Source organism: Panulirus ornatus, chromosome 49 (assembly GCF_036320965.1).
Source record: "Panulirus ornatus isolate Po-2019 chromosome 49, ASM3632096v1, whole genome shotgun sequence".
Lineage (NCBI taxonomy): Eukaryota > Metazoa > Arthropoda > Malacostraca > Decapoda > Palinuridae > Panulirus > Panulirus ornatus.
In genome coordinates this window covers 1,225,356-1,248,387 of record NC_092272.1, presented here as the reverse complement: position 1 = coordinate 1,248,387, position 23,032 = coordinate 1,225,356, and the positions used below count along the sequence as shown (strand labels likewise).

Genomic DNA, 23,032 nt, shown 5'->3' with positions numbered 1-23,032 from the left:
GAATAGAGTGAATTGGAACGATGTGGTATACCGGGGTCAACGTGCTGTCAATGGATTGAACTAGGGCATGTGAAGCGTCTGGGGTAAACCATGGAAAGTTTTGTGGGGCCTTGATGTGGAAAGGGAGCTGTGATTTCACTGCATTATACATGACAGCTAAAGACTGAATGTGAACGAATGTGGCATTTGTTGTCTTTTCCTAGCGCTACCTCGCACAAATGCGGGGAGAGGGGATTGTCATTTCATGTGTGGCGGGGTATTGTGAGGAATGAATAAGGGCAGAGGTAGCGCAAGGAAACAGATGAAAGAAATGGCCCAACCCACCCCCATACACATGTATATACATACGTCCACACATGCAAATATACATACCTACACAGCTTTCCATGGTTTACCCCAGACGCTTCACATGCCCTGATTTAATCCACTGACAGCACGTCAACCCCGGTATACCACATCGATCCAATTCATTCTAATCCTTGCCCTCCTTTCACCCTCCTGCATGTTCAGGCCCCGATCACACAAAATCTTTTTCACTCCATCCTTCCACCTCCAATTTGGTCTCCCACTTCTCCTCGTTCCCTCCACCTCTGACACATAGATCCTCTTGGTCAATCTTTCTCACTCATTCTCTCCATGTGCCCAAACCACTTCAAAACACCCTCTTCTGCTCTCTCAACCACGCTCTTTTTATTTCCACACATCTCTCTTACCCTTACGTTACTTACTCGATCAAACCACCTCACACCACACGTTGTCCTCAAATATCTCATTTCCAGCACATCCATCCTCCTGCGCACAACTCTATCCATAGCCCACGCCTCGCAACCATACAACATTGTTGGAACCACTATTCCTTCAAACATACCCATTTTTGTTTTCCGAGATAATGTTCTCGACTTCCACACATTCTTCAAGGCCCCCAGGATTTTCGCCCCCTCCCCCACCCTATGATCCACTTCCGCTTCCATGGTTCCATCCGCTGCCAGATCCACTCCCAGATATCTAAAACACTTTACTTCCTCCAGTTTTTCTCCATTCAAACTTACCTCCCAATTGACTTGACCCTCAACCCTACTGTACCTAATAACCTTGCTCTTATTCACATTTACTCTTAACTTTCTTCTTTCACACACTTTACCAAACTCAGTCACCAGCTTCTGCAGTTTCTCACATGAATCAGCCACCAACGCTGTAACATCAGCGAACAACAACTGACTCACTTCCCAAGCTCTCTTATCCACAACAGACTTCATACTTGCCCCTCTTTCCAAAACTCTTGCATTTACCTCCCTAACAACCCCATCCATAAACAAATTAAACAACCATGGAGACATCACACACCCCTGCCGCAAACCTACATTCACTGAGAACCAATCACTTTCCTCTCTTCCTACTCGGACACATGCCTTACATCCTCGATAAAAACTTTTCACTGCTTCCAACAACTTTCCTCCCACACCATATATTCTTAATACCTTCCACAGAGCATCTCTATCAACTCTATCATATGCCTTCTCCAGATCCATAAATTATTATTTTATTATTATACTTTGTCGCTGTCTCCCGCGTTTGCGAGGTAGCGCAAGGAAACAGACGAAAGAAATGGCCCAACCCCCGCCCCCCATGCACATATATATACATACGTTCACACACGCAAATATACATACCTACACAGCTTTCCATGGTTTACACCAGACGCCTCACATGCCCTGATTCAATCCACTGACAGCACGTCAACCCCGGTATACCACATCGCTCCAATTCACTCTATTCCTTGCCCTCCTTTCACCCTCCTGCATGTTCAGGCCCCGATCACACAAAATCTTTTTCACTCCATCTTTCCACCTCCAATTTGGTCTCCCTCTTCTCCTTGTTCCCTCCACCTCCGACACATATATCCTCTTGGTCAATCTTTCCTCACTCATCCTCTCCATGTGCCCAAACCACTTCAAAACACCCTCTTCTGCTCTCTCAACCACGCTCTTTTTATTTCCACACATCTCTCTTACCCTTACGTTACTCACTCGATCAAACCACCTCACACCACACATTGTCCTCAAACATCTCATTTCCAGCACATCCATCCTCCTGCGCACAACTCTATCCATAGCCCACGCCTCGCAACCATACAACATTGTTGGAACCACTATTCCTTCAAACATACCCATTTTTGCTTTCCGAGATAATGTTCTCGACTTCCACACATTCTTCAAGGCCCCCAGGATTTTCGCCCCCTCCCCCACCCTATGATCCACTTCCGCTTCCATGGTTCCATCCGCTGCCAGATCCACTCCCAGATATCTAAAACACTTCACTTCCTCCAGTCTTTCTCCATTCAAACTCACCTCCCAATTGACTTGACCCTCAACCCTACTGTACCTAATAACCTTGCTCTTATTCACATTTACTCTTAACTTTCTTCTTCCACACACTTTTCCAAACTCAGTCACCAGCTTCTGCAGTTTCTCACATGAATCAGCCACCAGCGCTGTATCATCAGCGAACAACAACTGACTCACTTCCCAAGCTCTCTCATCCCCAACAGACTTCATACTTGCCCCTCTTTCCAAAACTCTTGCATTTACCTCCCTAACAACCCCATCCATAAACAAATTAAACAACCATGGAGACATCACACACCCCTGCCGCAAACCTACATTCACTGAGAACCAATCACTTTCCTCTCTTCCTACACGTACACATGCCTTACATCCTCGATAAAAACTTTTCACTGCTTCTAACAACTTTCCTCCCACACCATATATTCTTAATACCTTCCACAGAGCATCTCTATCAACTCTATCATATGCCTTCTCCAGATCCATAAATGCTACATACAAATCCATTTGCTTTTCTAAGTATTTCTCACATACATTCTTCAAAGCAAACACCTGATCCACACATCCTCTACCACTTCTGAAACCACACTGCTCTTCCCCAATCTGATGCTCTGTACATGCCTTCACCCTCTCAATCAATACCCTCCCATATAATTTACCAGGAATACTCAACAAACTTATACCTCTGTAATTTGAGCACTCACTCTTATCCCCTTTGCCTTTGTACAATGGCACTATGCACGCATTCCGCCAATCCTCAGGCACCTCACCATGAGTCATACATACATTAAATAACCTTACCAACCAGTCAACAATACAGTCACCCCCTTTTTTAATAAATTCCACTGCAATACCATCCAAACCTGCTGCCTTGCCGGCTTTCATCTTCCGCAAAGCTTTCACTACCTCTTCTCTGTTTACCAAATCATTTTCCCTAACCCTCTCACTTTGCACACCACCTCGACCAAAACACCCTATATCTGCCACTCTATCATCAAACACATTCAACAAACCTTCAAAATACTCACTCCATCTCCTTCTCACATCATCACTACTTGTTATCACCTCCCCATTTGCGCCCTTCACTGAAGTTCCCATTTGCTCCCTTGTCTTACGCACTTTATTTACCTTCTTCCAGAACATCTTTTTATTCTCCCTAAAATTTAGTGATACTCTCTCACCCCAACTCTCATTTGCCCTTTTTTTCACCTCTTGCACCTTTCTCTTGACCTCCTGTCTCTTTCTTTTATACATCTCCCACTCAATTGCATTTTTTCCCTGCAAAAATCGTCCAAATGCCTCTCTCTTCTCTTTCACTAATACTCTTACTTCTTCATCCCACCACTCACTACCCTTTCTAATCAACCCACCTCCCACTCTTCTCATGCCACAAGCATCTTTTGCGCAATCCATCACTGATTCCCTAAATACATCCCATTCCTCCCCCACTCCCCTTACTTCCATTGTTCTCACCTTTTTCCATTCTGTACTCAGTCTCTCCTGGTACTTCCTCACACAGGTCTCCTTCTCAAGCTCACTTACTCTCACCACCCTCTTCACCCCAACATTCACTCTTCTTTTCTGAAAACCCATACAAATCTTCACCTTAGCCTCCACAAGATAATGATCAGACATCCCTCCAGTTGCACCTCTCAGCACATTAACATCCAAAAGTCTCTCTTTTGCACGCCTGTCAATTAACACGTAATCCAATAACGCTCTCTGGCCATCTCTCCTACTTACATAAGTATACTTATGTATATCTCGCTTTTTAAACCAGGTATTCCCAATCATCAGTCCTTTTTCAGCACATAAATCTACAAGCTCTTCACCATTTCCATTTACAACACTGAACACCCCATGTATACCAATTATTCCCTCAACTGCCACATTACTCACCTTTGCATTCAAATCACCCATCACTATGACCCGGTCTCGTGCATCAAAACCACTAACACACTCATTCAGCTATTCCCAAAACACTTGCCTCTCTTGATCTTTCTTCTCATGCCCAGGTGCATATGCACCAATAATCACCCACCTCTCTCCATCAACTTTCAGTTTTACCCATATTAATCGAGAATTTACTTTCTTACACTTTTATCACATACTCCCATAACTCCTGCTTCAGGAGTATTGCTACTCCTTCCCTTGCTCTTGTCCTCTCACTAACCCCTGACTTTACTCCCCAGACATTCCCAAACCACTCTTCCCCTTTACCCTTGAGCTTCGTTTCACTCAGAGCCAAAACATCCAGGTTCCTTTCCTCAAACATACTACCTATCTCTCCATAAATGCTACATACAAATCCATTTGCTTTTCTAAGTATTTCTCACATACATTCTTCAAGGCAAACACCTGATCCACACATCCTCTACCACTTCTGAAACCACACTGCTCTTCCCCAATCTGATGCTCTGTACATGCCTTCACCCTCTCAATCAATACCCTCCCATATAATTTACCAGGAATACTCAAACTTTTTTTTTTTTTGCCGCTGTCTCCCGCGTTTGCGAGGTAGCGCAAGGAAACAGACGAAAGAAATGGCCCAACCCACCCCCATACACATGTATATACATACGTCCACACACGCAAATATACATACCTACACAGCTTTCCATGGTTTACCCCAGACGCTTCACATGCCCTGATTCAATCCACTGACAGCACGTCAACCCCGGTTTACCACATCGATCCAATTCACTCTATTCCTTGCCCTCCTTTCACCCACCTGCATGTTCAGGCCCCGATCACACAAAATCTTTTTCACTCCATCTTTCCATCTCCAATCTGGTCTGCCACTTCTCCTCGTTCCCTCCACCTCCGACACATATATCCTCTTGGTCAATCTTTCATCAGTCATTCTCTCCATGTGCCCAAACCATTTCAAAACACCCTCTTCTGCTCTCTCAACCACGCTCTTTTTATTTCCACACATCCCTCTTACCCTTACGTTACTTACTCGATCAAACCACCTCACACCACACATTTTCCTCAAACATCTCAACAAACTTATACCTCTGTAATTTGAGCACTCACTCTTATCCCCTTTGCCTTTGAACAATGGCACTATGCACGCATTCTGCCAATCCTCAGGCACCTCACCATGAGTCATACATACATTAAATAACCTTACCAACCAGTCAACAATACAGTCACCCCCTTTTTTAATAAATTCCACTGCAATACCATTCAAACCTGCTGCCTTGCCGGCTTTCATCTTCCGCAAAGCTTTTATTACCTCTTCTCTGTTTACCAAATCATTTTCCCTAACCCTCTCACTTTGCACACCACCTCGACCAAAACACCCTATATCTGCCACTCTATCATCAAACACATTCAACAAACCTCCAAAATACTCACTCCATCTCCTTCTCACATCACCACTACTTGTTATCACCTCCCCATTTGCGCCCTTCACCGAAGTTCCCATTTGCTCCCTTGTCTTACGCACTTTATTTACCTCCTTCCAGAACATCTTTTTTTTTTTTTTTTTTTTTTTTTTTTTTTTATACTTTGTCGCTGTCTCCCGCGTTTGCGAGGTAGCGCAAGGAAACAGACGAAAGAAATGGCCCAACCCCCCCCCATACACATGTACATACACACGTCCACACACGCAAATATACATACCTACACAGCTTTCCATGGTTTACCCCAGACGCTTCACATGCCTTGATTCAATCCACTGACAGCACGTCAACCCCTGCATACCACATCGCTCCAATTCACTCTATTCCTTGCCCTCCTTTCACCCTCCTGCATGTTCAGGCCCCGATCACACAAAATCCTTTTCACTCCATCTTTCCACCTCCAATTTGGTCTCCTACTTCTCCTCATTCCCTCCACCTCTGACACATATATCCTCTTTGTCAATCCTTCCTCACTCATTCTCTCCATGTGACCAAACTATTTCAAAACACCCTCTTCTACTCTCTCAAACACACTCTTTTTATTACCACACATCTCTCTTACCCTTTCATTACTTACTCGATCAAACCACCTCACACCACATATTGTCCTCAAACATCTCATTTCCAGCACATCCACCCTCCTCCACACAACTGTAGCTATAGCCCATGCCTCGCAACCATATAACATTGTTGGAACCACAATTCCTTAAAACATACCCATTTTTGCTTTCCATGATAGTGTTCTCACTTTCCACACATTTTTCAACGCTCCTAGAACTTTCGCCACCTACCCCACCCTAAGATTTACTTCAGCTGCCATGGTTCCCTCCACTGCCAAATCCACTCCCACATATCTAAAACACTTCACTTCCTCCAGTTTCCCTCCATTCAAACTTACCTCCCAATTGACTTGACCCTCAACCCTAATGTACCTAATAACCTTGCTCTTATTCACATTTACTCTCAGCTTTCTTCTTCACACACTTTACCAAACTCAGTCACCAGCTTCTGCAGTTTCTCACATGAATCAGCCACCAGCGCTGTATCATCAGCGAAACAACAACTGACTCACTTCCCAAGCTCTCTCATCCACAACAGACTCCATACTTGCCCCTCTTTCCAAAACTCTTGCATTTCACCTCCCTAACAACCCCATCCATAAACAAATTGAACAACCATGGAGACATCACACACCCCTGCCGCAAACCAACATTCACTGAGAACCAATCACTTTCCTCTCTTCCTACTCCTACACATGCCTTACATCCTCGATAAAAACTTTTCACTGCTTTTAACAACTTGCCTCCCACACCATATATTCTTAATACCTTCCACAAAGCATCTCTATCAACTCTATCATATGCCTTCTCCAGATCCATAAATGCTACATACAAATCCATTTGCTTTCTTAAGTATTTCTCACATACATTCTTCAAAGCAAACACCTGATCCACACATCCTCTACCACTTCTGAAACCACACTCCTCTTCCCCAATCTCATGCTCTGTACATGCCTTCACCCTCTCAATCAATACCCTCCCATATAATTTACCAGGAATACTCAACAAACTTTTTTCTTTTCTTTTAAACTATTCGCCATTTCCCGTGTTAGCGAGGTAGCGTTAAGAACAGAGGATTGGGCCTTATACCTCTGTAATTTGAGCACTCACTTTTATCCCCTTTGCCTTTGTACAATGGCACTATGCAAGCATTCCGCCAATCCTCAGGCACCTCACCATGAGTAATACATACATTAAATAACCTTATCAACCAGTCAACAATACAGTCACCCCCGTTTTTAATAAATTCCACAGCAATACCATCCAAACCTGCTGCCTTGCCGGCTTTCATCTTCCGCAAAGCTTTTACTACCTCTTCTCTGTTTACCAAATCATTCTTCCTAACCCTCTCAATTTGCACATCACCTTGACCAAAACACCCTATATCTGCCAAATTATCATCAAACACATTCAACAAACCTTAAAAATATTTACTCCATCTTCTCACATCACCACTACTTGTTATCACCTCCCTATTAGCCCCCTTCACTGATGTTCCCATTTGTTCCCTTGTCTTACGCACTTTATTTACCTCCTTCCAAAACATCTTTTTATTCTCCCTAAAATTTAATGATATTCTCTCACCCCAACTCTCATTTGCCCTCTTTTTCACTTCTTGCACCTTCCTCTTGATCTCCTGCCTCTTTCTTTTATACATCTCCCAGTCATTTGCATTATTTCCCTGCAAAAATCATCCAAATACCTCCCTCTTCTCTTTCACTAATACTCTTACTTCTTCATCCCACCACTTACTACCCTTTCTAATCTGCACACCCCTACGCTTCTCATGCCATCTTTTGCGCAAGCTATCACTGCTTCCCTAAATACATCCCATTCCTCCCCCACTCCCCTTACCTTTGTTCTCACCTTTTTCCATTCTGTACTCAGTCTCTCCTGGTACTTCCTCACGCAAGTCTACTTTCCAAGCTCACTTACTCTCACCGCTCTCTTCACCCCAACATTCTCTTCTTTTCTGAAAACCTCTACAAATCTTCACCTTTGCCTCCACAAGATAATGATCAGACATCCCTACAGTTGCATCTCTCAGCACATTAACATCCAAAAGTCTCTCTTTCGCGCGCCTATCAATTAACATGTAATCCAATAATGCTCTCTGGCTATCTCTCCTACTTACATACATTTACCTATGCATATCTCTCTTTTTAAACCACGTATTCCCAATCACAAGTCCTTTTTCGGCACATAAATCTATAAGCTATTCACTATTTCCATTTACAACACTGAACACCCCATGTACACCAATTATTCCCTCAACTACCACATTAATCGCCTTTGCATTCAAATCACCCATCACTATAACCCAGTCTCGTGCATCACTACTAACACACTCAGCTGCTCCCAAAACACTCCCCTCTCATGAACATTCTTTTCATGCCCAAGTGCATATGCACCAATAATCACCCACCTCTCTCCATCCACTTTCAGTTTTACCCATATCAATCTAGAGTTTACTTTTTTACACTCTATCACATACTCCCACCACTCCTGTTTCAGAAGTAGTGCTACTCCTTCCCTTGCTCCTGTCCTCTCACTAACCCCTGACTTTACTTACTCCCAAGACATTTCCAAACCACTCTTCTCCTTTACCCTTGAACTTCGTTTCATTCAGAGCCAAAACATCCAGGTTTCTTTCCTCAAACATACTACCTATCTCTCCTGTATATGTATGTGTGTGTGTGTGTGTGTGTGTGTGTGTGTGTGTGTGTGTGTGTGTGTGTGTGAGTGGATGGGCTATTCTTTGTCTGTTCCCTGGTGCTACTCTGCTGATGCAGGAAACAGCAATCAAGTATAATGATAATAAAAAAAAATCACAAGGCCTGACAAAGAAAAGCATATCCTGTAACCTGAATTATATCAAGTCATAAATGTCCTGCCAAACAACCTCCCAGAAGAAACTTTTCCTCACTTTCACTCAGGCCCAAATGATTCTTCATTTAATCCTCCATTCATCAGAGTTTTCTGGAATATTCCTCTACATTAAATAACATTACACCATTATGTTCCTCTTTTCCCAAGTTCCATCACTAAAGCAGCCTACCTATCTACTCTTCTTATATAAATCTCCTGAAATGGAATATACGATCACCTGTGAGTGGAAATGACAAAAATAATAGCTAACTACAAAAAATAAAAACACTACTTCTCTACAATCAATTTCAAAACAAATAAAATCTACTACAAAATGACAAGTTATCAAAATAAAATCATCTGGAATATTTACACAATTCTACATAGCAAAGGGTAACAGTTTTTTTCATACTCATAAGAAAATACAAGTACAAAAGAAAAATCTACAGCTGTCTAACTTGTATCAGGATTTTTATAATAAAACATAAGCCACACAGTATAGTTAATGACCTGTGAGAAAAGCCTGTTCCGAAACACACAATGGTAAGCTTGTATGCTTTGTTATCTTTTGTCCAAAATACTGCTCCTCATGTCATTCACCAAATGTCCTTCAAGGCACTGTAGTGCATGCACAGCCTCCACCAAAAACCCATAATCGCAACTCTGCCGAAAAATTCTCCACCTTGACATCGTTGACATAAATAATCTCACTTTACTCCTGACCTTTCAGTCTTCCATACCAACACCCTCAAACCTAATTCCTATATATTCTTTTCATATACATCCATCTCATATATGCATAACATCAAAGATTCATTTTCACCCTACCTACCTACCTTTGCTTTCATCTTTACTAAATCTATCAACTCATGTACTCTGCTGGTCACCTTAATGATGCATCTACTACATACTTGTATACCAGAGAAAGCTGCAACACTCATTCTAGTACATCTTAACACAGCCATAAATTCCCCTCATTTCCTATGAATACTTCCAGCAAGGTTCCAAGAATCTACCTGCCTCTCAAAAGGGTCATTTATTCGTTTTTCAATATTCATGTTAACAGCACAATTCTTTTGAAGAAAATATTATCTTTCTTTTAATGCATTCCCCAAGTCAACAAAGTAGTGTCAAGCACAAATGAGTGCCTTACGAGTGAAAATTCCTTACTTGGCTCCTTGCTCTGTTCCTTCTTTTGAAATGTATTACAGGAAGAGAGGATTTCCAGCCAACTGCTCCTGCCTCTCTTAGTCGCCTTCTATGACTTGCGGGGAATATGTGGGCAGCAAGCTTTCTCCCCTACCCACAAGGATAATAATATAACTTCCCTTTTCTTATCATTTCACATTACCATTCACCATTTATGAACTCCGTCACCTACCTTTTAACTACACTGACAATCACCTTTTCTTTCATACCATTCTCAACAGAATGAAAGTCTGTCCATCCTCCTTGTTAAACCTAAGTTCCTATAAAGAGAGCATTATCCCAGACACAAGCCACAACATTCTTAATCAAAATTCTGCCATATGTCTAATTAAAGCCATTCTAACAAAACCATCACTAGACTGCATAACAAAAGCAGAACAGTGTTATGGGTATAGAGGTATACTAATCACCCTTAGAGGAACAAAAGGTAGTATGTCAAACCTCATGAGAATCCATTTCACGTATGCTCTGAGCTGACCTATTCAGCTGCTTCATTTCATTCTTGAGATGTTAAAAAAATGTGAAAGAAAGTCATGAGAAACAAATTCATTCTAAAGAATACTTAAATCCAAATTTTCTAAACTATAATGAGATATCTTTAATAAGAATGTAACAGGTCTACACACACACACACACACACACACACACACACAAACACACACACAAACACACACACATGATACACCTACATATAATACACTTCCAAAGTTCACAGGTGTTACAGAACACAGAGCTATCTATCTTAATTCATAAAGCAATCTTAGGAAATAATCAAAAGAAAGCAAACAAAAATAAACTTCACCTCTTGCTGTTCTAGATTCTTGGCTATTTTTGAAGCTTCATTTAATGTTTCAACAGCTGCCTGATAATAAGCAACTCGTTCTCCCATCTTCTGCTGTTCTTCTGCCTGCATCCCTTGATAGAGTAAAGCAACAGCTCCATGATAAGCTACTTTAAATTCACAATATCGACGCCACATCTGTCAGAAGTAATAACATTCCATTAATCACAAAATTAGTGCATGCCTTTCATTTTTTCTTAAGAGCTGCAAGTCACATGTCTCTATACATGCCTCTAGTGACTGAAGAAACCACTGGTTCCCTTAAATGCGGTCAAGAAATATCTGAACAAATTGTGTACATAATAAGAACTCCATGGAAAAGCACGTGCTGTATATAATTAGGAGTATAAGGGATCCTAAATTTGGATGTACCATATGTCTTACTAGTGCTATCACCTCAACACACCAGCAAAGGAAAAGCAGACTAGCCACATTTACATAGGTAACATGACAGGTGAACAGTAAAGGAAGCATTTATTAGCACTGTCCATACCCTCAGCTGGAAACCTCTGAAATGCAGTAAACAGCAATGACCACAATACTGCTTCACCTATCAAAATTCCCAATATGAAATTCTTACTTTCTAGCCATCATTCATTTGAAAAACCTTAAACCTAAAAAAGAATAATAAAATGTAGAAAAAAATATACCCACAAAACACAAACCCGCATACTATCAATCCATCCACCAAAGCATTTATTCAACATCCTCATTATGGCAGCAATCCTTTGTTTTTTTTTACATAACCAAAAAAGAACTAAAATCAAAAGAAATCCCAAAACCTAGAAGGCAAATCTATCATTAATACATGGTGCCCAAGTGACAAAATGCAACAATATTCCACAAACTGTGTTTGCACCTTTGTGGTGGGCTTAATAAATATTCAAAGGAAACCTCAGAGCAATTTTTAAGTCATGCATTATTTATAATAATCACTTACAGATGAACCAGCTTGCCGATGCAAATGTTCAAAGACCAACTCTATAGATGTGGATGTAGGTTCCCACTAACAGCAACATCACCCTTTGATTACCTTAATTTACTTTCACATAGTTTTGACTATGAAACACTTAAAAGGTACAATCGACACAATTCAACAGAAGCTCTACACTTATCGTTGAACATATACATATCAATCAATGTCAAATAATATCAAAATCTGCAAAAGTACACTCTCCTTAAAAAGTGTGGTCACATACTGAGAGTCATTTCTGTTTGAAAAGTAGCAATATACTTAGTAAGGATGATTACAAGTCATGAAAGCTTAGAGACACTGGTAAAAAACGTAACCACCAAAGAGGCATATTCCTAACATGACTGGCAGCGGAAAGAGCTTAATAAGGAATGCTTTTTTAAAAAAAGCATTTGGTTGGTATTCTAAATATAAATTTCTAGGCTCTCTATTGAAGACTACTATCTTTAAGTTTATCTTCAATAAGTTGTGGTTCTAACTATCTTCTTAAACCCTAACAAAAAAAAAACATACTAGAAAAGAGCTTCCTCACTCATAGTTTCTGGGCAACCAAAGCCACTTGTGACTGTTCTTACCTTCAACTTACGAGATCCCACAATTTCAGTAATTACTGCATCACTCGACTTCCCTGACCAAAGGCTCTTCATTGCTGCTTTCAGATAATCAACAACTTGCATGGCAACCTTAGCTGTAAGGGGAGCACAATGCATCATACAAGTCATGCTGAGAGAATGTAAATTAAAAAACAGATGAATGTATAAACTATGACTGACAATCATCAACGAACTAATAATGAGGATTAATACAATCACATTAATCAAAGAGCTTGTGGAATTGTGAGGTGAATAAAGACTGGTGATTGGCAATACCCTGTTTAAAAAGAGATATATACAAAAGTACACATATGTGAGTATACATAAGAAAAGCAAATGGATTTGTATGTAGCATTTATGGATCTGGAGAAGGCATATGATAGAATTGATTGAGATGCTCTGTGGAAAGTATTAAGAATATATGGTGTGGGAGACAAGTTGCTAGAAGCAGTGAAAAGTTCTTATCGAGGATGTACGGCATGTGTACGAGTAGGAAGAGAGGAAAGTGATCGCTTCTCAGTGAATGTTGGTTTGCGGCAGGGGTGCGTGATGTCTCCATGGTTGTCTAATTTGTTTATGGATGGGGTTGTTAGGGAGGTGAATGCAAGAGTTTTGGAAAGAGGGGCAAGTATGCAGTTTGTTGTGGATGAGAGAGCTTGGGAAGTGAGTCAGTTGTTGTTCGCTGATGATACAGTGCTGGTGGCTGATTTGGGTGAGAAACTGCAGAAGCTGGTGACTGAGTTTGGCAAAGTGTGTGAAAGAAGAAAGCTGAGAGTAAATGTGAGTAAGAGCAAGGTTATTAGGTACAGCAGGGTTGAGGGACAAGTCAATTGGAAAGTAAGTTTGAATGGAGAAAAACTGGAGGAAGTGAAGTGTTTTAGATATCTGGGAGTGGATTTGGCAGCGGATGGAACCATGGAAGCAGAAGTGAATCATAGGGTGGGGGAGGGGGCGAAAGTTCTGGGAGCATTGAAAAATGTGTGGAAGTCGAGAACATTATCTCCGAAAGCAAAAATGGGTATATTTGAAGGAAAAGTGGTTTCAATATTGTTATATGGTTGCGAGGCATGGGCTATAGATAGAGTTGTGTGGAGGAGGGTGGATGTGTTGGAAATGAGATGTTTGAGGACAATATGTGGTGTGAGGTGGTTTGATTGAGTAAGTAATGAAAGGGTAAGAGAGATGTGTGGTAATAAAAAGAGTGTGGTTGAGAGAGCAGAAGAAGGTGTTTTGAAATGGTTTGGTCACATGGAGAGAATGAGTGAGGAAAGATTGACCAAGAGGATATATGTGTCAGAGGAGAAGTGAGAGACCAAATTGGAGGTGGAAAGATGGACTGAAAAAGATTTTGAGAGATCGGGGCCTGAACATGCAGGAGGGTGAAAGGCGGGCAAGGAATAGAGTGAATTGGAACGATGTGGTATACCGGGGTCAACGTGCTGTCAATGGATTGAACTAGGGCATGTGAAGCGTCTGGGGTAAACCATGGAAAGTTTTGTGGGGCCTTGATGTGGAAAGGGAGCTGTGATTTCACTGCATTATACATGACAGCTAAAGACTGAATGTGAACGAATGTGGCATTTGTTGTCTTTTCCTAGCGCTACCTCGCACAAATGTGGGGGGAGGGGATTGTCATTTCATGTGTGGCGGGGTATTGCGAGGAATGAATAAGGGCAGAGGTAGCGCAAGGAAACAGATGAAAGAAATGGCCCAACCCACCCCCATACACATGTATATACATACGTCCACACATGCAAATATACATACCTACACAGCTTTCCATGGTTTACCCCAGACGCTTCACATGCCCTGATTTAATCCACTGACAGCACGTCAACCCCGGTATACCACATCGATCCAATTCACTCTATTCCTTGCCCTCCTTTCACCCTCCTGCATGTTCAGGCCCCGATCACACAAAATCTTTTTCACTCCATCCTTCCACCTCCAATTTGGTCTCCCACTTCTCCTCGTTCCCTCCACCTCTGACACATAGATCCTCTTGGTCAATCTTTCTCACTCATTCTCTCCATGTGCCCAAACCACTTCAAAACACCCTCTTCTGCTCTCTCAACCACGCTCTTTTTATTTCCACACATCTCTCTTACCCTTACGTTACTTACTCGATCAAACCACCTCACACCACACGTTGTCCTCAAATATCTCATTTCCAGCACATCCATCCTCCTGCGCACAACTCTATCCATAGCCCACGCCTCGCAACCATACAACATTGTTGGAACCACTATTCCTTCAAACATACCCATTTTTGCTTTCCGAGATAATGTTCTCGACTTCCACACATTCTTCAAGGCCCCCAGGATTTTCGCCCCCTCCCCCACCCTATGATCCACTTCCGCTTCCATGGTTCCATCCGCTGCCAGATCCACTCCCAGATATCTAAAACACTTTACTTCCTCCAGTTTTTCTCCATTCAAACTCACCTCCCAATTGACTTGACCCTCAACCCTACTGTACCTAATAACCTTGCTCTTATTCACATTTACTCTTAACTTTCTTCTTTCACACACTTTACCAAACTCAGTCACCAGCTTCTGCAGTTTCTCACATGAATCAGCCACCAACGCTGTAACATCAGCGAACAACAACTGACTCACTTCCCAAGCTCTCTTATCCACAACAGACTTCATACTTGCCCCTCTTTCCAAAACTCTTGCATTTACCTCCCTAACAACCCCATCCATAAACAAATTAAACAACCATGGACACATCACACACCCCTGCCGCAAACCTACATTCACTGAGAACCAATCACTTTCCTCTCTTCCTACTCGGACACATGCCTTACATCCTCGATAAAAACTTTTCACTGCTTCCAACAACTTGCCTCCCACACCATATATTCTTAATACCTTCCACAGAGCATCTCTATCAACTCTATCATATGCCTTCTCCAGATCCATAAATTATTATTTTATTATTATACTTTGTCGCTGTCTCCCGCGTTTGCGAGGTAGCACAAGGAAACAGACGAAAGAAATGGCCCAACCCCCCCCCCATACACATGTATATACATACGTCCACATACGCAAATATACATACCTACACAGCTTTCCATGGTTTACACCAGACGCCTCACATGCCCTGATTCAATCCACTGACAGCACGTCAACCCCGGTATACCACATCGCTCCAATTCACTCTATTCCTTGCCCTCCTTTCACCCTCCTGCATGTTCAGGCCCCGATCACACAAAATCTTTTTCACTCCATCTTTCCACCTCCAATTTGGTCTCCCTCTTCTCCTTGTTCCCTCCACCTCCGACACATATATCCTCTTGGTCAATCTTTCCTCACTCATCCTCTCCATGTGCCCAAACCACTTCAAAACACCCTCTTCTGCTCTCTCAACCACGCTCTTTTTATTTCCACACATCTCTCTTACCCTTACGTTACTCACTCGATCAAACCACCTCACACCACACATTGTCCTCAAACATCTCATTTCCAGCACATCCATCCTCCTGCGCACAACTCTATCCATAGCCCACGCCTCGCAACCATACAACATTGTTGGAACCACTATTCCTTCAAACATACCCATTTTTGCTTTCCGAGATAATGTTCTCGACTTCCACACATTCTTCAAGGCCCCCAGGATTTTCGCCCCCTCCCCCACCCTATGATCCACTTCCACTTCCATGGTTCCATCCGCTGCCAGATCCACTCCCAGATATCTAAAACACTTCACTTCCTCCAGTCTTTCTCCATTCAAACTCACCTCCCAATTGACTTGACCCTCAACCCTACTGTACCTAATAACCTTGCTCTTATTCACATTTACTCTTAACTTTCTTCTTCCACACACTTTTCCAAACTCAGTCACCAGCTTCTGCAGTTTCTCACATGAATCAGCCACCAGCGCTGTATCATCAGCGAACAACAACTGACTCACTTCCCAAGCTCTCTCATCCCCAACAGACTTCATACTTGCCCCTCTTTCCAAAACTCTTGCATTTACCTCCCTAACAACCCCATCCATAAACAAATTAAACAACCATGGAGACATCACACACCCCTGCCGCAAACCTACATTCACTGAGAACCAATCACTTTCCTCTCTTCCTACACGTACACATGCCTTACATCCTCGATAAAAACTTTTCACTGCTTCTAACAACTTTCCTCCCACACCATATATTCTTAATACCTTCCACAGAGCATCTCTATCAACTCTATCATATGCCTTCTCCAGATCCATAAATGCTACATACAAATCCATTTGCTTTTCTAAGTATTTCTCACATACATTCTTCAAAGCAAACACCTGATCCACACATCCTCTACCACTTCTGAAACCACACTGCTCTTCCCCAATCTGATGCTCTGTACATGCCTTCACCCTCTCAATCAATACCCTCCCATATAATTTACCAGGAATACTCAACAAACTTATACCTCTGTAATTTGAGCACTCACTCTTATCCCCTTTGCCTTTGTACAATGGCACTATGCACGCATTCCGCCAATCCTCAGGCACCTCACCATGAGTCATACATACATTAAATAACCTTACCAACCAGTCAACAATACAGTCACCCCCTTTTTTAATAAATTCCACTGCAATACCATCCAAACCTGCTGCCTTGCCGGCTTTCATCTTCCGCAAAGCTTTCACTACCTCTTCTCTGTTTACCAAATCATTTTCCCTAACCCTCTCACTTTGCACACCACCTCGACCAAAACACCCTATATCTGCCACTCTATCATCAAACACATTCAACAAACCTTCAAAATACTCACTCCATCTCCTTCTCACATCATCACTACTTGTTATCACCTCCCCATTTGCGCCCTTCACTGAAGTTCCCATTTGCTCCCTTGTCTTACGCACTTTATTTACCTCCTTCCAGAACATCTTTTTATTCTCCCTAAAATTTAGTGATACTCTCTCACCCCAACTCTCATTTGCCCTTTTTTTCACCTCTTGCACCTTTCTCTTGACCTCCTGTCTCTTTCTTTTATACATCTCCCACTCAATTGCATTTTTTCCCTGCAAAAATCGTCCAAATGCCTCTCTCTTCTCTTTCACTAATACTCTTACTTCTTCATCCCACCACTCACTACCCATTCTAATCAACCCACCTCCCACTCTTCTCATGCCACAAGCATCTTTTGCGCAATCCATCACTGATTCCCTAAATACATCCCATTCCTCCCCCACTCCCCTTACTTCCATTGTTCTCACCTTTTTCCATTCTGTACACAGTCTCTCCTGGTACTTCCTCACACAGGTCTCCTTCTCAAGCTCACTTACTCTCACCACCCTCTTCACCCCAACATTCACTCTTCTTTTCTGAAAACCCATACAAATCTTCACCTAAGCCTCTACAAGATAATGATCAGACATCCCTCCAGTTGCACCTCTCAGCACATTAACATCCAAAAGTCTCTCTTTCGCACGCCTGTCAATTAACACGTAATCCAATAACGCTCTCTGGCCATCTCTCCTACTTACATAAGTATACTTATGTATATCTCGCTTTTTAAACCAGGTATTCCCAATCATCAGTCCTTTTTCAGCACATAAATCTACAAGCTCTTCACCATTTCCATTTACAACACTGAACACCCCATGTATACCAATTATTCCCTCAACTGCCACATTACTCACCTTTGCATTCAAATCACCCATCACTATGACCCGGTCTCGTGCATCAAAACCACTAACACACTCATTCAGCTGCTCCCAAAACACTTGCCTCTCTTGATCTTTCTTCTCATGCCCAGGTGCATATGCACCAATAATCACCCACCTCTCTCCATCAACTTTCAGTTTTACCCATATTAATCGAGAATTTACTTTCTTACACTCTATCACATACTCCCATAACTCCTGTTTCAGGAGTATTGCTACTCCTTCCCTTGCTCTTGTCCTCTCACTAACCCCTGACTTTACTCCCCAGACATTCCCGAACCACTCTTCCCCTTTACCCTTGAGCTTCGTTTCACTCAGAGCCAAAACATCCAGGTTCCTTTCCTCAAACATACTACCTATCTCTCCATAAATGCTACATACAAATCCATTTGCTTTTCTAAGTATTTCTCACATACATTCTTCAAGGCAAACACCTGATCCAGACATCCTCTACCACTTCTGAAACCACACTGCTCTTCCCCAATCTGATGCTCTGTACATGCCTTCACCCTCTCAATCAATACCCTCCCATATAATTTACCAGGAATACTCAAACTTTTTTTTTTTTTTGCCGCTGTCTCCCGCGTTTGCGAGGTAGCGCAAGGAAACAGACGAAAGAAATGGCCCAACCCACCCCCATACACATGTATATACATACGTCCACACACGCAAATATACATACCTACACAGCTTTCCATGGTTTACCCCAGACGCTTCACATGCCCTGATTCAATCCACTGACAGCACGTCAACCCCGGTTTACCACATCGATCCAATTCACTCTATTCCTTGCCCTCCTTTCACCCTCCTGCATGTTCAGGCCCCGATCACACAAAATCTTTTTCACTCCATCTTTCCACCTCCAATCTGGTCTGCCACTTCTCCTCGTTCCCTCCACCTCCGACACATATATCCTCTTGGTCAATCTTTCATCAGTCATTCTCTCCATGTGCCCAAACCATTTCAAAACACCCTCTTCTGCTCTCTCAACCACGCTCTTTTTATTTCCACACATCCCTCTTACCCTTACGTTACTTACTCGATCAAATCACCTCACACCACACATTTTCCTCAAACATCTCAACAAACTTATACCTCTGTAATTTGAGCACTCACTCTTATCCCCTTTGCCTTTGAACAATGGCACTATGCACGCATTCCGCCAATCCTCAGGCACCTCACCATGAGTCATACATACATTAAATAACCTTACCAACCAGTCAACAATACAGTCACCCCCTTTTTTAATAAATTCCACTGCAATACCATTCAAACCTGCTGCCTTGCCGGCTTTCATCTTCCGCAAAGCTTTTATTACCTCTTCTCTGTTTACCAAATCATTTTCCCTAACCCTCTCACTTTGCACACCACCTCGACCAAAACACCCTATATCTGCCACTCTATCATCAAACACATTCAACAAACCTCCAAAATACTCACTCCATCTCCTTCTCACATCACCACTACTTGTTATCACCTCCCCATTTGCGCCCTTCACCGAAGTTCCAATTTGCTCCCTTGTCTTGCGCACTTTATTTACCTCCTTCCAGAACATCTTTTTATTCTCCCTAAAATTTAATGAAACTCTCTCACCCCAACTCTCATTTGCCCTCTTTTTCACCTCTTGCACCTTTCTCTTGGCCTCCTGTCTCTTTCTTTTATACATCTCAATTGCATTTTTTCCCTGCAAAAATCGTCCAAATGCCTCTCTCTTCTCTTTCACTAATAATCTTACTTCTTCATCCCACCACTCACTACCCTTTCTAATCAACCCACCTCCCACTCTTCTCATGCCACAAGCGTCTTTTGCGCAATCCATCACTGATTCCCTAAATACATCCCATTCCTCCCCCACTCCCCTTACTTCCATTGTTCTCACCTTTTTCCATTCTGAACTCAGTCTCTCCTGGAGCTTCCTCACACAAGTCTCCTTCCCAAGCTCACTTACTCTCACCACCCTCTTCACCCCAACATTCACTCTTCTTTTCTGAAAACCCATACAGATCTTCACCTTAGCCTCCACGAGATAATGATCAGACATCCCTCCCGTGACAAAGTATAGTATATATAAAAATACATAAGCATACACAGCCATATACATATATACTTTTCTTTTCTTTCTTTCATACTATTCGCCATTTCCCGCATTAGCAAGGTAGCGTTAAGAACAGAGGATGGGGACTGGGCCTCTGAGGGAATATCCTCACCTGGCCCCCGTCTCTGTTCCTTCTTTTGGAAAAAAAAAAAAAAAGTAAAAAAAAAAAAAAAATGAGAGGGGAGGATTTCCAACCCCCCGCTACCTTCCCTTTTAGTCACCTTCTACGACATGCAGGAAATACGTGGAAAGTATTCTTTCTCCCCTATCCCCAGGGATATACACATGTACATATTCATATTCGCTTGCCTTCATCCATCCCTAGTGTCATCCGCCCCACAGGGAACAGCATTGCCACCTGTGTCAGCGAGGTAGCGCCAGAAAAACAGATAAAAAAGGTCACAATCTTTCACATTCAATCTCTAGCTAACATGTGTAATGCAACGAAACCAGAGCTCCCTATCCATATTGAAGCCCCAAAGACGTTTCCATGGACTATCCAAGACATTTCACGTGCCCTGGTTCAGTCCACTGGCAGCACATTGACCCTGGTATACCACATCATTACAATTTACTCTATTCCTTGCACTCCTCTCACCCTCCTGTATGTTCAGGTTCCGATAACTCAAAATCATTTTCACTCCATCCTTCCACCTCCAATTTGGTCTCCCACATCTTGTTCCATCCACCTCTGACATATATATCCTCTTTGTCAAGCTTTCGTCACTCGTTCTCTCCATATGTCTAAACCATTTCAACACACCTTCTTTTGCTCTCTCAACCACACTCGTTTTATTACCACACCTCTCTCTTACCCTTTCATTACTTACTCGATCAAACTACCTCACACCATATACTGTCCTCAAACATTTCATTTCTAACACATCCACCCTCCTCTGTACAATTATATCTATAGCCCATGCCTCGCAACTATATAAAATTGTTGGAACTACTATTCCTTAAAACATACCCATTTTTGCTCTTAGAGATAACGTTCCCTTTTTCCACATATTCTTCATTGCTCCCAGAGCCTTTGCCCTCCTTCCCCAACTAATGATTCATTTCTACTTCCATAGTTCCATTTGCTACTAAGTCCACTCCCAGATACCTAAAACACCTCACTCCCTCCAATTTTTCTCCATTCAAACTTGCATCCCAACTACCCTGCAGAACCAAATAACCTTGATATTATTCACATTTACTCTCAACTTTCTCCTTTTCTATGCTCTTCCAAACTCAGTAACCAACTTCTGTAGTTTCACTTGAATCAGCCACCAGTGCTCTATCACTGGCAAAAAAACACCTGACTCACTTTCCAGGTCCTCTCATCCCCAACAGACTGCATAATTGCCCCTCTCTCCAAACCTCTTGCATTTACCTCACTAACCATCCTATCCATAAACAAATCAAACAGCCATGGGGACATCACATACCCCTGCCATAGACCGACCTTCACTGGAAACCAATCATTCTCCTCTCTTCCTACTCATACACATGTCTTACACTCTTGATCAAAACTTCTCCCTGTTTCTAGCAGCTTACCTCCCACACCATATACTCTTAAGATCTTCCACAAAGCATCTCTTATCAACTCTACCATATGCCTTTTCCAGATCCATAATTGCCACATACAAATCCATCTGAGTATTTCTGACACACTATTCACAGCAAATACCTGAACCACACATCCACTAACACTTCTGAAACCAAATTGATCCTCCCCAATCTGATAATCTGTACATGCCTTCACCCTCTCAGTCAATACTCTCCCAGGTATACTCAACAACCTCATGCTAATGTACTTTGAACAGTCACCTTTATCCCCTTTGCATTCCACCAATCCTCAGGCACTTCATCATGATTTATACATACAATGAATATCCTTATCAACCAGTCAACAACACAGTCATCACCTTTCTTAATAAATTCAACTGCAATACCACCCAATCCCACCAACTTACTGGATTTTGTCTTCTGCAAGGCTTTCACCACCTCTCCTCTTTTGAGCAAACCACTCTCCGTGACTCTCTCACTTTGTACACAGCACAGACCTAAACACCATACATCTACCACTCATCATCAAACACATTTAACAATCCTTCAAAATACTTACTCCATTACTACCAGTTATTATTTCCCTTTCTCCTCATTTCAGTGATGTCCCCATTAGTTCTCTTGTCTTTCACACATCATTTACCTCCTTCCAAAATATCTTTTCATTCTCCCAAAAGTTTAATGATACTCTCCCCCAACTCTCATTTCTGCCTCTTTTTCAACCTTTCTCTTGACATCCTGCCTCTTTCTCTTATACATTTCCCAAACATTTGCACTCCTTCCTTGTAAGTACCACCCAAACACCTCTCTTTTCTCATTCAATAGCAACTTTACTTTGTCACAACACTCACTACCCTAATTTTAATCTGCCTACCTCCCACCTTTCACATGCCACATGCATCTCTTGCATATGCCTCACCCACTCCCCT

At 42.2% G+C, this 23,032-nt stretch overlaps 1 protein-coding gene across 1 annotated transcript in view; it reads right to left on the bottom strand.

Annotated features, from left to right (window-relative positions):
• Nucleotides 1–23,032, bottom strand: part of mop (tyrosine-protein phosphatase non-receptor type protein myopic) — a 170,436-nt gene that overhangs the window by 138,765 nt on the left and 8,639 nt on the right. Inside the window, exons 5-6 of the mRNA XM_071690779.1 lie at nucleotides 12,779–12,891; nucleotides 11,192–11,368 (exon numbers count right to left, since the gene is read on the bottom strand). Coding sequence (XP_071546880.1) covers nucleotides 11,192–11,368; nucleotides 12,779–12,891 — 290 coding nt within the window. The remainder of the gene's footprint in view (nucleotides 1–11,191; nucleotides 11,369–12,778; nucleotides 12,892–23,032) is intronic.